The sequence below is a fragment of the Hippopotamus amphibius genome, chromosome 9, assembly GCF_030028045.1.
Source record: "Hippopotamus amphibius kiboko isolate mHipAmp2 chromosome 9, mHipAmp2.hap2, whole genome shotgun sequence".
Taxonomy (NCBI): domain Eukaryota; kingdom Metazoa; phylum Chordata; class Mammalia; order Artiodactyla; family Hippopotamidae; genus Hippopotamus; species Hippopotamus amphibius.
This window is the reverse complement of record NC_080194.1, coordinates 123,119,973-123,136,722: the sequence shown is the minus strand read 5'-3', so window position 1 is coordinate 123,136,722 and position 16,750 is coordinate 123,119,973. Positions and strand designations below refer to the sequence as shown.

At 56.1% G+C, this 16,750-nt stretch overlaps 1 protein-coding gene across 2 annotated transcripts in view; it reads right to left on the bottom strand.

The window, feature by feature from the left end:
* KCTD5 (potassium channel tetramerization domain containing 5) overlaps window positions 1-16,474 on the bottom strand; it is a 29,479-nt gene extending 13,005 nt beyond the window's left edge. For both annotated transcript variants that reach the window (XR_009055574.1, XM_057750292.1), the window contains exons 1-4: window positions 16,176-16,474; window positions 3,829-3,937; window positions 2,104-2,195; window positions 85-180 (exon numbers count right to left, since the gene is read on the bottom strand). Coding sequence is in view for 1 of the 2 variants with exons in the window: in XM_057750292.1 (XP_057606275.1) it covers window positions 85-180; window positions 2,104-2,195; window positions 3,829-3,937; window positions 16,176-16,427 (549 nt within the window). In the remaining variant the exon portion in view is untranslated. The remainder of the gene's footprint in view (window positions 1-84; window positions 181-2,103; window positions 2,196-3,828; window positions 3,938-16,175) is intronic.
* Between the last annotated feature and the right edge of the window lie 276 nt (window positions 16,475-16,750).

Genomic DNA, 16,750 nt, shown 5'->3' with positions numbered 1-16,750 from the left:
CCCCAGGGCCAGCTGCCCTGAGGACTCATCAAGGCCTTTGTAATTAAAAGTTCCACCGCGCTGCGGGCTCAGGGGGCCCTTTACCTGCTCAAACTTCCAGCCGTCGGACATGGTGGAGACCATCTGCGTGAGCTCCTCCTCCTGACACTGGAGCACACGGTACACGTGCTTCACCGGCACCTGTGAGATGGCCACAGGTGAGGACACTGCCCGCGTCCCGCATGCAGCCCCGCCCCACGTGCCAATCCGGGAATGGCGACACAGGCCCAGGGGAGGCTGACGGTTCCTTCCACCTCTCGGGCCCAGGTCATGACGCCTACAGGAACCCCAAAGGCATCCACCAAAGCAAAACAAACATGCTGGAACAGCTGCCGTTTTCTGCTTCCCCATCTGCCTCCAAAAATATTTCTATTTCTAAATTCCAAAATGAAATGAGTCATGTTCCTGAAATCCCAAGAGCACCTGTGGCTAGATGTGAATACATGAGGACAGCCATTCCTGTGCCTTGGGGGAACCACACAACATCTCTAAACTAAAAGGGTCCTCGAGAGCTAGGCAGGACCAGCCTCAGAGCTGCCCCCAGAAAGAAGTTCTCAGGCACCACAGCAGCTCAGACAGGAGCCTGTGGATCTTCCGATCCGCTTACCCGCCCGACCTTCACTGAGCTACCTTCCAAGCTGGGTCTCGGGTGCTGGCAAAACCTAGGGAAGCAACGGCCAAAGGTCTGCCCTAATGCAGCTGCCTCTCCAGCCGACTCACAACATGCCGGTGACAGGGTCACAGCTCGAATTACACCGGTCACCACAGAGCCCAAGTGCTTTCATTTGTGAGACACTGAAGGGCACTGAGCGCCGCCCGGCCTGAGCCTGCTCATCTCCTCGCTGGCCTGTGAGGGGTCCTCTGTCCACCAAGTAGGAGGGACACCGGCACAAAGGGCAGGTGCTGGCCCAGGTCACATGGTTCATAAGCAGCGGGGCTGGGTAGACGGGAAAGAGGCCGCAAACTGGCCAGAGATGACTGGGGAGCTTGTGGCCACATCGCCTGCCCCCTTCTTCGGGCCCTCCCCCTGTCCTGAAGCCCAGTGGCTCCTGCAGCAGGGAGAGGGTGGGGGCGGGGGGGGCTGTATGGTGGGTGGTCCCAGCCTCCCACGCCACTGCCCCTGATGAGCCACTCGGAGCAGCCAGGCTGTCGGCGAGCCTCTTCACAACGGCCAAGAGCTCCAGCTCAGGGCCTGACGTGCACCCAGTGGGAAAGCCCAGGGCAGTGGAGGCAGTGAAAGGGAGACTCTGCATTTAGGAACAGCAGCTCTGAGGGAAAGTGCACTTCACAGCAGCCTCCTGGCAGAGGGAACCCACCAGGCAGGGCCTGGCACTCTGCTAGCAAGTGCAGAGCTGGCACCGTGGCAAAGACTAACGTCTAGACCCTCCGGTGCCTCCCTCCACAGGATATGCTGGACACAGACCACCTCAAACAGCACTGGCCTAATGAGCAGCAGAGTGGCCGTGCTGGCTCTGTCACTGCTGACCATAGCCAAGTGCAAATGGGTCCTGCGTGGGGCTCTGCACCATCAGGGACACAGTCCAGCACAAAGAGCACCCACTGAGCCCTTTCTTCCTGGTAAAAGCCTAGCCCTCATTGTGCCTACATGTACCTACAGGGCCCCACCTCCTCCGTCTGTGCCCAGGTCACCGCCAGCGCCCCCGTGCTCTCCCTCCAGCCATGCTGGCCCTCTGAATGGCTCGAGCACTCGGCCACACAAGCCCTTTGTATTCGCTGCATCCTTCCTGCAATGCCCTTCCCGAGACAACCACACACTCAAGCCCCACAGAGGCCTCCCGCCCTCTCTCTGCCCTCTCCTCACCCTCAATGGACTGTCCTTCTCGACAGCTGCTCATCCCTCCCCACTGGATTGGGGCCTCTGAAAAACGCGCCCTGCGTGCCAACCAGGGTGCCAGCTGGCAGCACTGCAGGAGGCGTCCAGAGGGTGGGCTGCTGGCACCAGGACAACTCCAGAGGAAGCCGGTCAGCGAGGAGGGAGGGGGAGCCGGCCGCGCCTTCACGCCAGGCCTCGGAAGGTTCCAGCACCTTAGTCACCGGTCTCACCTGTGATGTTTTGCTGTCTCGTTCTCTAATTTTGTCCTTTACAAGTTTTATTAGTGAGGTGATATTGTAAAATTCTGCTTCCTCCAACACCCCTAGAACAAAAAAAAACAACTGTAATTTCCACTGGATCAAAGAATAAATGCTGTGCCACTGCCCAATAGTGGACCTGTGACCTGTGCTTGGCCCAGCCCACTGGAAGCCCCCTTTCCCCGTCCTGACATCCCACAGACTGTGCAGACGCTGCTGGTTCTCAGGGCCCCAGGGCACACACGGAGAAAGGGCATGTTTGCTGGATGCACGCCTGGCCCACGTCCCTCCAGGTGACCCACTGTGTACAGAGTTCACATGCAGTCCCACGCCTGCCCCGGCCCACACCACGCCCTGGGATGTCCCTTGGGAAGCTCCCCTCCAGAGCCTGCAGCCATCTGTCCTGGGCTCGCGGCCACCTCACGAGGGTCCCTGTGTCATTCAGTCAGAAGACGGCTGCTCAAGAGTCTGCTCAGCCACAGGACTCCTGCCGACCTAGGAACCCTTTCCTGCCATTTGCAACGCTCCTGATTTAGGGGTGCCGAACCGCCAGGAAAACTCTGAAGAGTGAATCAGAGGGGCCCTCAGGGGCTCCAGAAGGTCCGGCGAGTGCCTCCTGCCACCGTGCCTGGTCACCCAAACCAGGCCACAGTGCACAGCAAGTCCATGTGCTGGCGGCACCGGGAGCTCAGAGCCATGGACTCTGGCCATCTGACCACTCAAGCTGCAGCCTAATGAGATCCCCAGGGACTCGGCAGAGCAGGGGGAGGGGCAGCCGCCACCCAGGCAGACGTCTCTCCTCTTCAAGGCCCCAAAGGGAGGTGCCCCTGGAATGTCCTCTCTCAGAATGTCACGAGGCAATGTCCTGTCAACCCCTCCCTTTGGATCCAGAGGTGGGGACTGTGGGGCTGCACGTAAGCCCCAGAAGCCTCAGGATAAGTGCTTGGGCCTGAGGGGCTAGCCTTCTCCCATCTGGACGCTCCAGGTACCCCTCGTGCTCTAAGGAGCAGACGGGAAACGGCACACGCGGGGGGCTTTCTTCCAAAAAAAGCACTGTGTCCAAGGCGAATGACAGAAGGCAGGTGAGCGAGGCTGGGCGGCAGGGGCTTGATCTGCAGCAAATACAGGCCCTTTCTAAGCAGATCATGTTGGGAACAGTTTGCCTAGAATCACACAGCTGCGTACACACAACACACATCTGTGCACGAAAAAGACGCTCCAAAAGAAGATGCAAGAGGAGCAAGAAGGGCCAGAGCAAAGGAGCGAGCAGGTGCAGCTCAACAAGCAAAGGGGAGAGAGCTAGCCCTGGGCTCTCAGCACAGTGCGGAGTCTGAGCTGGGTGCCGGAGCACTGCAGGCATCTGGAAATGCAGGCAGAACTCAGAGCAGGTGGCACAAGGCTGTCCTAGAAGGAGAGCAGGCCCAGAGTGACAGAGAGTAGGGACCTCTGGGAGGTGGTGGGCCCCAGGGAGGAGCCCCACCCTTGCAGCACCACTGACCACACACCTGAAGGAGGGCGTGGGCTGCAGTCTCCACCAGCCCCCAGCTGGCTCCGGACTGTCTGGGCTTCCCAGAGGATGAAAAGGGGAAGCCCTGTCGCCTCTGAGATGAACTTCACGAGGGAAGGAGCTGGGGAGCAAGGGAGGGGCTCTGCATCTGAGGCTCAGAGGCACCCCCCCCAGCCCAGCCTCTGACTCACCTTCCTCGGCAAGGTCTTTGTTAATGACCAGCTTTCCGTGTCTCAGGTAGTTCAGCACGGGCCCAAAATAGGTAGGGTCTCTGTCGATTAAATAGGCACCTGTTTCATCCTACGAAGAACAACACACTGAGATGAATCCCAGACAAGAAAGCACCATTCTTGCGGCTGGCCCGTGGCCAGGCCACAGCTAAAGGGGGTTTTGCAGCTAAACATGGGTTGTGCGTGTCTAACCCACAAGGGAACTGATCAGCATTTATGGCGCTTTTGGGAATCCCTAAGCGGCGTCACCTGCCTCCAGCCTCCTTGCAAACACTGACCCTGATCTGTCACCACTGGAGGTGAAGCCAAGCTTAAGCTCCCTTGCATCAAGGTCACCCCCCTATTTACTTTGAGGCAAGGGGATTGTGTACAAGGCCTCTTTCCTCACAGCTCCAAAAATTCCCGAGGGCGAGTTCATCCTTTCCTCACTTCAAGAACCATCCCAAAGAGTAACCTGACACACTCTCCTCATGGGATGCTCTCAAAGGCAGGGCTGACGCCGATGGGCTGGTGTCTGAAGGACACTGAGATCTGGGCCACCCCTGCTCGTTTTGGGACTCCTCCCTGGGCAGGACTGGGAGGCCAGAGGCTGATAGAGCTTCATTTTCTGCCGCCAGGTGACCCCAAAGCTTTCCCGAGACTGACCACAGAGGAAGCCTCTCCCACGGGTGGCAGTTCCTGGGGTCTATCTGCAGAAGGTGCTCCATCCATACCTGGGAAGACCCTGCTTCCCTTGCAGGGACAGGGACTTTGCGAGTGTTAGGGACCCTCATCACCCATGGAGGGTCTCCAGAGTAAGTGCAGTGGCCATCGCAGCCATGGCTGAGGGAGGTGACCATGGTCCCCACATAAGGAAACTGCCAGAGTGGAGCCCTGTGGAAGCCCATGTGGTACGGGTGGGGGAGGGTTTGCAGCAAAGGACAAGAGCCACCGGGTCTGGTGTCCACGGAAGGCCATCAGCCCCACCTCTTCCAGGACACCGTGTACACATCGGCTGCATGTCTGTCTGGGTCTGCTGAGTATGCCCGGGCCTGGGCCACCTTCCAGCAGGGCTGCTGTGACAATGAGGGACCGTATAGCTCCTCCCTCCATAGCAGCCTGCCTGCCCTCTGCAGGTGGAGGTACCTGGTACCTGGATCAATGACCCCAGGAGGGCAGCAGGTGTCAAGGCCTCTGTTCTGAGACAAGAAGGTGACTCCACAAATCAGCAAGAGTCGACGTGGCCTCCCTGTCCAGAAGGCAGCTCCCCGGACCCACCTGAGGCCCCAGAGGTGAGCACCATGGAGAACGCAGGAGCAGCTGGTTGGCCAAGGCCCCAGCACTGCATCAGGCATCTTGGCAGGGAGGTGGCACAGTGGAAGCCCCTAAACCTCTTGAATGTGGTGAGCCCAGGGGCGCCAGAGCCCATTCCCACAAGGAGGCGTCTCAACCGTGAAGCTACATCCTGCCTTAGGGCCCCCTTCTTACTCATGAACATCAAATTCTGGAATTTTGTGTAGTAAACCTGGTGGTTTCAAGGGTTTTGTCCCGAGTCCACAAAGCTGTAAAAACCTGCTCTTCTCAGATCAAATCCGGATGTGGAGGCACCAGGACCTGGAGCCTCACTGATGGGTGGGCAGGCCCCACTCCACCGGGAGCACCTCTGCCCCCTTCTTCTCTCCTGCAGGCTCCAGGTGCTCAGCCCAGTCTCCTGCCTTGATAGGCCACCACCTGGTCCCCCCATGGGCTTCCTCCCTTCCAGGGCAGCGTCCCAACCACACACAGACCCCCAACTTCATCCTCGTGCCCCACCGATCTAAGGAAGCACTGGTCAGATGTTGTCCCGTGGGACCCTGCCTCCCGGCCTGTCCCCCCAGCCCTTTCTGCTGACTCCCTAGATGCTGCCTCTTCTCCCAGCAAGGGCAGAAGACCCCAGGGACAGGCTTCTGGAAGAATGATGCTTCCGCAGCCTCCCTACTAGTGAGAAACAGCCGCCATTTCCTACAAAGGGGCAGAGGTCTGGAAAGAAAAGGATGAAGCCACCACAACACGGAACCCAGGAGCTCTTCCTTGCACCTCGCGTACGAAAAGAGCCCAAGTGTGACACCTGCACACCGCCAAGCTCAGGAATTATTCATTGGCTCACTGCTACTTCGACAGACAGCTGGCAGAAGGTCGCAAAGGAAAGTCAGCACTGGGAGTGGGCGGGAGAGGAAAAGGAAGTGACCCAGGTCTCCAAAGCCTGGAGGGACAGGGATGGGACAGAGGAGGAGAGAAGGGAGGTGAGCCCACAAAACTGCAGTAGTGGCATGCCTGGGGCCAAGTGAGAGGGCGCTGCCCAGATGCACAGGGACCCTGGACCGTGCACTGGAGAGCTAGACACCTGGCTGACCTGGAGAAGGGCAGCAGCGGGAGGCACCACAGCTCCAGCACCGCTGAACAGGGGCGGCTTTTCCACTAAAAGGCCACGTGCCCAATGCATCGAAGGAAGACCTGCCTGCCTGGCCCTCAGCTCGGCACACACCAGGCAGGGCTCCCTCTCAGGGCGCCTGAAGTGAGGCCCTGCCAGCGGTGAGGACCTCTAACCCTGGCAGGCTGATGATGCCCCAGGAGGGACTGGGGACCCAGCGCCCAGGCTGGCAAATGCAGAGGCAGCAGCAGAGGAACGGCACGCCCCCATCAGCCTCCCCAACACACTTCTGCTGGAGGCCCTGGCTCCCGCCCATACCCTGTGCCCAAAGGCAAGTGGCCTCTGTGCTCAGCTACCCAGCCATCAAAGGGAAGGGCAGGCCTGTCGCTGCGTGGGGACCCCTGCCTTCACATCAAGGAGCAGCTTTAAAGAAGCAGCCTCATGGACACTTCCAGAACAAGGCCAAAAAGTCCAAGGCGTTTGCTGCTGACTGGGCCAGAGCCTAGGTCCAAGAGTGGAAGAGCAAAGAGGACCCCACCTGCATCTCAGGGTCTGGAATCGGGCTTTGCACCCACCAACAGATGTTCCTGGTGGCCCCAACCTGAGGACAACAGAAGTGCTGGCCCCCGGAGATGCCGGGCACATGACGCGAGCAGAGCTGGGAGGGACTGGCACCATGGCGAGGCTGCACAGAGCCACAGCTGGCAGGAGCATGGAGGTCGAGTCCCCAGGGTCCAGGATCATGCTCGGCTACTCAGAGGCACATCTCTCTCTCTCCAGGCCTCAGTTTCCCCATCTGTCAAATGAGATACTCACCCAAGATAACGCCAGAGGCCCTTCTAGCACTAAGGGTCTGTGTCTAGTCCATCACCTCTTCAAGGTGACAGAGCTGAGCTCATGGCCTGTCCTGGGAGATGGGACAAATTCCAAAACAGAGGAAGCCACATGCCCTGGCCACAGAGAGGGTGAGCAAAGAGTTAAAGCCCAGGAGACTGAGGCACACACCGGGCCTGGCCCTCAGACGCCTGCGCCCTCCGTGCCTCCAGTGACCCCCCCCCCAACAGTTCGTGGCTTATCTTCAAAACTCACATGAAAACCTGGAGGAGGCCATCCTGGGCACTCAATCCACACATGGGTTTAGAAAGCTGGGGCTGAGAGCACCCCAGAGAGGCCTGGGGGCTGGGCATCCAGACCCACAGGAGGGCACTGCCTGCGCACAGCGGGCACCCTCCCATCCTCAGGGGACACTGCCCGCTCCCGGGAGTCCCAGGACCTGCTGTCTGAGCTGGCCTCTGGGGAACAGGGAAGCCAGAGTGGGCTTCAGAGGGGACCCTTGTTGCCCATGCTTCTCCCCCGTGGCATCACCAGCTGAGGGCAGGACACTCAGTCCAGCAGCTGCCCCAGCAGTGCGGCTCTGCATTCCCTCCCGGGAGGGAAGACCCACCCACCTGGACCCTGAACTGCAGGCCCAAGGGGACCCTGAGATGCTAAAGGGCAAGTGACCATCCCCGCAGTGACAAGCCCCCTCCCCCACCCCACCCCCAGCCCCGCCACTACTAAGCGGACTTTGGGAGGCTTCCTTCGTGGACCCCACAGGACTCTCTGGCCCAGTTTCTTCCTCGGAACTTGTTTTGATCAGGTGGGCTTCGTTAAGAAACAAGGCAGAGACTCCAGGGTTAGGACAGCCTGGACAGCTGCATGTGGGGGTGGCACTCTCATTCTACAAGGAGTGCCGGGGCCCCCCAGTTCCACTGGGCTTTATGTTGGGCAAAAGCCCAGATGACTGCGGACTGACTCTCACTTAGAGGCACACAGGCAGGAGCTCTGGAGAAAACCCATCTCCTAGCACCTGAGCCCAAGCAGCACTCAATAGTGTATGTGCGCGGAGCAAGGGCTGCCTGTGCACTAGACTGTGACTAGGCTGCGGCCGACACGGGGGCCAGGGCTTCTGGCACCTTGCATTGCTGTGTTTGCAAGTGGCCCTGGGGCCTCCATCCTAAGGCAAAAATAAAGAAAAATACAGAACACAGAAAAAGAGAAAATACCAAAAAATTCTAAATTCAGAAGTCTCAAGCTCGCTTATGCAAAAGCAGAGAGGATGGTCTCTGTGACACCCACACCAGCAGCGAGCGAGGACGCCAGAGGCTGGGCCGCCGGCAGCTGTGGTAACATCACCCCATCACCTGCTCACGGGAGGAGAACTCTGTGATGCGCACGAGGCATGGTCACAGTTACAAAAAGCAGCAAGACACGAGGGTCTCTCTCCTCCCTCCCTCTGTCCTCTCCTCAATTTATACAACAAGCGCATGCTACATTTATATAGTGGTGAGGCTTGAGGTTTTTGTTTTTTTTGTTTTTATAAAAGAGCCAGAATTAAGATTGCTTGTTCGACAAATCATTTTCCTCTATTGACTATTCCCACTTCTCACTGAATTAGCATTTGACCTACTTGCGAGCTGCTGGCTTTTAAAATATACATCTTCTCTAAAGGCATAAGACAAAGGCTGGACTTGGCTCTTGAATATTTAATGAAGGCCACGCCTGTCAGGTGACACACTGTTTGGTGGGGGCTCAATAATCCCAGGTTGGCCGAATCCCACTGCCAGTGGACCAAGCCTCTGAGGCCAAGCCGCTGGGCTCCAGGCAACTGTGAATCTTGGTCTCTGGGCCAGGGCCGCAGAGGCGACGCCCTGGCCGCAGCCAGGAGCATCCTGCCCACAGTCACGTCTCATCACATGCTCTCCCAGGGGACCCCTGACCTGCAGTCCCGAAATGGACAGAGGCAGAGAAGACAATCCTGACTGGAAACCTTGGGCAGCCCCGCCCTGTCCACTGCCTTTGGAGCAGCCCAGCAGCCTCAGCCCTCAGCACTGGTTAGGAGGCACTGCTATGAGAGGGCCTCTGAGGTTCTCCTGCCCGCCTGCACCCGGCCCTCATGTTCAAGGCCGATTCACACTGCACAGCAAAGCATCACAGGTCCAGGGAGGGCTGCCCATTCCCTTGATAGAACCATGCACGTTGGCTTGAGGAAGATGGGCACTCAGGGAAGACTGTAAATGGAAGTTAACTCTGTTGCCATGTCCCACTCCAGCTTCGCGCGTTCTCTAGAGAGGTCTGTACCTGGCTCCTTTCCATTGCCTTCCCAACTTCCAAAAACACTAGGAACTGGGACACAATCGCTGTTCTGTCGCAAGAGAAACGCACTGCCACTGGACACTAGAAATTAAGAGGGTTGAGTGTCCCGAGCTAAACGCAAGATGTATTCTGTCAAATTTCCCCATTTGAAATCTAAAGGCAAAAAGCATAAAATTTTCTGTGCACAGACATTTGCAATCAACATAATTAGAAACTTTTCACTCTGAAATTAATCATTTAAGTGATTCTGTTTCACTTAAAACCTTCACCTCTGCCCTCCCTTCTTTTTTTCTACAGTTTGTCAAGTCCTTGACCTAGATGAGGTCTTCGACATCACCAATTACAAATGAGGAAACGGAGGCCCAGAGACCAGAGGCCTGTCTGGGCAGCGGACGCACAGAACTGTGCTGATATGTGAGGCAGCGCTGGCTGCTCTGACTCAGCTCTCCCCACGTGAGACCCCCACAGTACGCCCTCTGTACACACGGAGATCAGAGACCCTCTGGCACGCGCAGGGCATAAAGGAAAAGCAAGGGCTCTCGGTCATTTCCCACCTCGGATCTCAATCAGCACCCAGCTCTCAGGGCCCTGACCCCCAGGGGGGCCTCTTAGTCCTAGAATGTGGCTTCGAAACAGAATTGAGGGTGACAGACTCCACTCAAATGAGGCTCACTAAGAAGCAAACACAGGAAGATGCATGAAAGGACCCCTGCACACGAGGTTCCTGGTTCTTCTCATAGAACAAATGTGCTTCAAATTCACCTACGGGCAGGGGTGGGGGTGGGGTCCCACCAAGCTCCATGAACAAGCGGAGCGCTCCACAGCAATTGTTCAGCTCAGCAGGACCGGGGCCCGCTTGGAGCAGATGCCACATCAACTGTGCAGACAGAAACAGGTGTTGGGCCACCCCAAGGTATGGGGCAGTCGTGGGCAGGATGCCACGGGTGGACCTGCCAGCCAGAGTGCCACCTGGCCAGGTCACAGCGCTGCAAACATCTCTGTCACGAGGCAAGGGGGCAGCCATCTGTCCAGATTTCTCAGACACTTCTCTCCCCACAGTCTAGTCACACAACACCTGCCCATAAATCCTCTACAGATGCCACACTACTTAGGTTGGTGGCGCACGAGAGAGAGAGGGAGAGAAGGAAGGACGGAGGGAGGGAGGGAGGGATGGACGGATGGACTAGGAAGTCAACTTGAGATGGAAACAGGTGGGAACCATGACTGCCTGGGAGAGAAGCGCCAGTAGGCAGGGCCCAGGATCTCTAGCTGCAAATCCCCCCACAGTGGCTCTGCCAGCCTAGAGGCAAGGTCCCCTCAGGCCCAGAGCCTCCAGTCCCCTGGACACCAGTCACTCAGTATGGGAAAGCAGGACATTCTGCAGCCAGGATGCCCCGTCGGAGGCTGAGCCCGTTGCTCCTGAGGGGCGCCTGAGCCCTACCCGCCGGCTGCCCTCACAGCCACCACCCTGCTGGCTCCAAGCTGGCCTCTGTTCCCTTCCTACGCTTAGCCCTGCCAGCAGATCCGGTGCAGAGTTCACCCTTCCTTCTCTCTGGGGCCGAAGGGCAGGCCCATGGCTCCTCTACGCCCTCGCCTACCTCCCCTCCTCACCGAGCACTGCCTGGCGTCCAGGGCTGCCTGCCTCTCCTTTACCTGTTTCAAAAAACCTACCTTGGACCTTTGTGATGACCTAGAGGAATGAGACAGGGAAGGTGGGAAGGAGGCTCAAGACGGAGGGGATATGGGGATTATATGTATACACACAGCTGATTCACTTTGTTGTATAGCAGAAACTAACACAACATTGTAAAGCAATTATACTCCAATAAAGATGAATTAAAAAAAAGATAAGTCCTAGAGATGTAATGTATAGTATGATAATAACTACTCTATGTTATATATGAAAATTGTTAAGAGAGTAAATCCTAAGAGCTCTCATTTAAAAAAAAAATAAGAAGAAAAGAAAAACCTACTTTGGCCTATTTAGCAGCAGCTGGGCGCCCTCCAGCTGGTCCAGCTCACCACCTCCAGAACCAGCCCAAACCAAGCCTGACTTGCAAAACCAGGCCAGGATCCTGGAAGCCCAACCACTGAGGAAACTAGAACCCCTCAGAACATAACACGGATGACAAGGAGAGATGGACGGTACATACCCCCAACTCAATGCCTCCCTGATGCCACGAGCCCATCCCAGACACACACGGGAGGATGGTACTTGAACTTTGGAGCTGTGTTCTCCAGGCTCGAGGGCGTCAAGTTTCTTGTAAGTAAACTCGATGGCTGCCCAGGAAGCAGTGCCCCTCCCCCTTGGCACAGGCTCCAGTGCCCAGAGTTGGGAACCAGCCCTCCAGGGCCTGTCCTAAGAAGTGGCAGCCTGGGAAGCAGAGGGCTCGGAGGGCCTGGCTGGCCTAGCAGCTGGAGCTACCCGCCACCAGCATGAGGTGTGCAGCGAGTGCGTGTGTGTATGTGGCAAACAGGAACAAAGACCAATTCAGAGGGGAACATTCTTTCTAAAAACAAAGTACAAAAGTAAAATAAAGACTACTAAGAGCCATCTCCATTTCCTGCAGTGACCAGCACCAGGTGCCGTGTTGGGGAGGGCTCACATTTCTCATCTTCCTTAATTCTTACAACTCCACCTCTATGGCTCCAGCTCAGAGAGGTGCATTAACTAACCCCAAGTTGCAGGGCAGGTTAAGTCGTGGGGGCAATCAAAGTCAGGCCTGAGTCCAGAGTCTAACTCGGCCACCACAAAAAATGCCCCACATCCCCAACACCCACATCCCACCAACCCCAGAAGGGAACGTGCTGGGCACTCTACGGTCCAGGGAGAGCACCAGTGCTCAAGGTGGCCTGCTGGCACGCTGGCCACACAGACCCCTCCCTGGGTGCCAAACAGAGTCAGCTCTTCTAAAGGATTTTAAAGACTGTTGGCCCAGACTGCTATCCCGGAACATCCCTAGAAAGCAGCTGTGCCCACCCACTCGGGGGAACGCAGCCAGACAGGCCGTAAGGAGCCGGCATCTCTGTGCTCCCATAAAAACCAGGCAGGTGGACCGCAGCTTTCTGACTGCTACTTGAAACTAAGATCAGTCACTGGCCCACTGGTCAAGAGCAAGCAAAGGCTGCCCGTGCAGTAGGCGGAAAGAGGAAGTGCTCTCCAGCTGACGACCACTTCCTCCCGGCCACCCTCAGATAGCTGAGGGCTGACGACTGTGCCCGATGCCCTGAAGCAGCTCTCCTCACTAAAGGTGAGCCCTTCCTCAAGACCTCCCTGCTCTGACTCGTGGGCTGGCTCAGGTCCGAGGGTCCCTGTGGAGAGGTGACCACGGCATACATGGCAAGCAAGCCCCCGCTGCCCGGAGGGGCCTGCGCCAGGCACAGGGTCAGGGCTGAGAACACGCTCGGAGCCGCACCCTCTAGCAAAGCGTGAGATGAAGCACACAGGGCTTGGGACCCCGACTCCGGGTCTGAGGCCGGGCACCCAGCCCTCTCACTGGGGCTCGTGACGCTCACAGCCTTTTGCCTCTTAGTCACACAGAGCATAATCTGCCGTTTCACTCTGAGTAATCCCCACTTCTCCTGCCAAGCGGCTTAAAAGATAGTCCTCCCACCCACACCCCCATCACTTAGCCAGGTCTGTAAAACTCCTTTCACTATCTTTCTAATCCTGAAACTCTAGCCAACACCAAGTTTGCCGGGGGTCGGAACAGGCAAAGAACTGCAGAAGACACGGTATGTCATCAGAAGCACCTCGATGGCCCCACCCATCAAAGACCCATCTGATGCCACTCCATCTACAACCCCGAAGCTAGGACAATGGCCCTGTTGAAGGAAAAAACTCATGTGAAGTGCACAGTTTTCTCCAGGCCTGGCTCAGCTGCAGCGACGAACCTCCCCCCACCCTCCACCGTCCATTCCTACTTAATCTGAGTGGTTTCCAACCACCAAGCAGTATTTCCTGTTTCCCTTTTATTCCTAAAGCATCTCCACGCTGAAGCAGGGACTGATTCAGCTCTGAACAAACTCTAACCTGTTTTCAACAATGCCACTGGGCCAGGTACCACGGAGTACAGAGACACATAACCCAAATGAATCACATGTCGAGTATTTACAAAGCACTTCCGGGAAGGAGTGTTATACCTGGCCTGCCCCTGATGGAACAGGGGAGAGAAAAATGACCCAGGATAGCAAATGAACAGATGCCGAAATGAATAACGCACACACAGCCCTGCTGGGGAAGCACCAGGAGGAAGTGAGAATTCACACTTGGGCTATCTATAGAGAGAGCTTCATGGCAGGCAGCAAGGGGCCCAAGTGTCAGAACTGGTGACAAGAGGGTAAGCGGCTTTGGGCACAGTGGGCAGTGGGTCCCAGTTACAGCCCAGCTCCCCACCCTCCCTAACAACTTGTCTGTTGGCTATTTAACAAAGCGCTCCTCCAGAAAAATGTCCTGACACCACTCCTCCCACAGGGCCTCATGACCGAGCTCCCCACCAGACATTCTGTGTTTAACAGCAAGCTCCAGGCACTCTCCCAGTGAACTCCAAACCCATCAGGCTCCTGAAAGATTCCATGTCTTCCACTTCTTGGAACTCCTCCCTCTTAAATCTCCCCACCCAACCCTGACCCAAGCACTACTCTGCAAGTCCAGGTGCTCAATAAACATGAGACAAATGCCCAGCAGGAAATCTTCCACCAAGTGCATCCAGCCCCGTGAATATCTCCGAGGTATGCTTTCATCAATCTTAACTATGAGGTCAGGTCTTGGAGATTTTTACATGTGAATCAACATCCTGTTTCTCTTCCATCGCATAATTGCTAGCATCCCACTCTTCCAAACACCCCTTTCCCTCCACCCTCATCCTCCAATTCCTCGCTCAGGGTTTAATTATCTAGGAGTGAATCTCTGGGTCACTCTTTCATCAGAACCAAAGGAGGTAAAAAACTGAGAATGAGTACCTTATACAGTTTCTCATTTGAAGTAAAACACTCTACTACCATGACTAATGAGAATTAGCGTTACTCTTTCTGGCAAATTCACATCTCTGGCTAAAACTAACCCGTATTTACTATCAACTATTTTATGAGACAGAAACTGTATCTGCTGCATTACCTTCATGTTCTAAATTTCAATTTTACAATTGAGAAGTCAAATGTGGTTAAGAGGAGGATGGTGAAAAAAAGCAACTGCAACATAGATACACTCTGATAAATTACCCTCCCTAAAAGACTACTACACAGTAAAGCATAATTTTTTTAAGTAGTCTTGAGACAGTAAAATGAAAGGATGAATTGACTTAACTGGGCAAACTATAGTTAATCGGCTCTGAATCAACTGTCTCAGTGCTGAACAGACAGCCATTGCCTCAAAACAACCCAATGGACAAGAGCAATGTAAAATCAGACTCAATACACAAAACACAAACACTCAAGTAGGAATGCAAGTGAATGACCACTAAGGCCCACTGTTTAAAGAGAAAAACAAAACAGTAAAACATACACCCACACTATAAAAGGAAAATCATAGCTAACAAAAGCCTGTTTCTATCCTGGAGATGACTGTCATTTTCTGGGAGGTCAATTCTCTAAGAGTGGAGAGCTTGGTCAAACAAGCAATGGGAACAGCAGGGGGGTACCAGAGCACAGGCATCTCAAACCCTGATTTCTACCCATGACTGGTGGTTTTGTGGCAACTCGAGTTCTCATTTCCTGACGATAAGGTCATGCCACACAGAGGATGGTCTCTGTCAGGCTTCTGAATCTCGGAGGGATTGGACTCACTCTGGGAAGCCTATGCCTGGCAAATGCTGGGCTGGCAAGGCACAAAGCCAAGTGCAATTATGTAGGCTCAAGTGAAAGACACTGGAAAGTTAGAATAAGGCTTGTGAACTGCCAAGGATAAATACAGGTGACAACTATTCTTCCAACAGAGCCTTTTCTGAGTGCTGTTCGGTTCCAGAGATATCCTTCTTCAGCCACACGAGTCTTGTAAAGGTAATAATCAAAACAGTTTCTGGTACCATATGCACAACAGTATGAGCATTTAATATGATGAAAGATCATCAGCAAACCAACCTAGAGATACCTAGCCTTTTGAGAGGGCAAAAGGAAAACTAGGTTAATTAGAAAGCAAATTGAAAAAGATTTCCCATATGTCCTTTCTTAACACTCCTAAGCCACCCCTTAATACGAGCAACATTCCGTTTGAAAAATCACTATATGGACGGCACTTTGAGGCTGCTGAGTGGGTGCGTGTTGTGGCCGAAAACGATGGAGCGCCAACTCTCTAAATGCAAGTCACTGGGAAAGGCAGGCCACCCGTGTCAACCCGCCACGCCAAAGTTAAGTCAAACGTCTGCAATGTGAGAAGATGAGAAGAACACCAGGGTTCTTGGATTCCAGAGCCAGAAAGTACACTGGACGGAGGAGAGAAGGTGTTCACACCAGAGGCAAAAGAATCTAGGGAGTAAAAGAAAGTAGATCCACAGCAGAGTCTGAGGTCTGGGAAACCTCCTCCACCAAGAGCAGAGAAGGGCGAGAGAGAGAGAGAGACAACCCCGAGGCGGAGTGGCTGGGGATTTTCGAGGGTGGTGGGCGCCAGGGCGCCATCCTCTCCTTCCCCGGCCCAGGACAAGGAGTCGGGGGCCTCGGGTCGAGCGGTGACGAGGGGGAGCGCGGAGCTCGGAGCCGGGGCGGGTCTCCTCAGCGTGGGGCAGGGGGCGTGCGGCGGGCCGCCGACCAGAGCAGCCCGAACCTTCCTGGGTGACCCTGCGGCCCTCACCTTGTCCGAGTCCAGGTCGGGGTCGGCCTGGCACAAACGGTACAGGAAGGATTTCGGATCCCGGCACAGCGTCTGCCGAGTGGTGAGGAAGTAGGTGCCGCCGACGTTGAGCCGGACCCACTTGGACACGCTGCCGGGGCGCTGGGCCAAGGCGCCGAGCCCTGCGCTGCAGCGGCGGCACAGGCCGCCCCCCAGCCCCGCCCCGAGGCCGCTCGGGGCCGGCGGCAGCAGCTCGCAGTGGTTCTCCGCCATGATCCCAGCAAGCCCCGCCACAGCCCCTCTCCACCGGAAGCGTCCGGCCTTTAATACAGTTCTCCGCGCTCTGTCCCGCCCATGGGTCCGCCCTCGTAAAGCGCCCACTCCGGTGTCACGCGGGAGGCGGAAGTTCCGGTCCGGAAAAGCGGCCGGCCGTACCCCTTCCGGCCGAAGCCTGGCGCGGCGTGGTCCGGTGATGCCGATGCGGGAGGACACCCGCGGAAGCGGGCGTCAGGCTCGAGAGGGGTTCGCCGGAGTCCGCCAGGCGCGTACGAATGCCCGGTTCCCAGCCCCGAATCCAGGTCGTCCGACATGCCCCA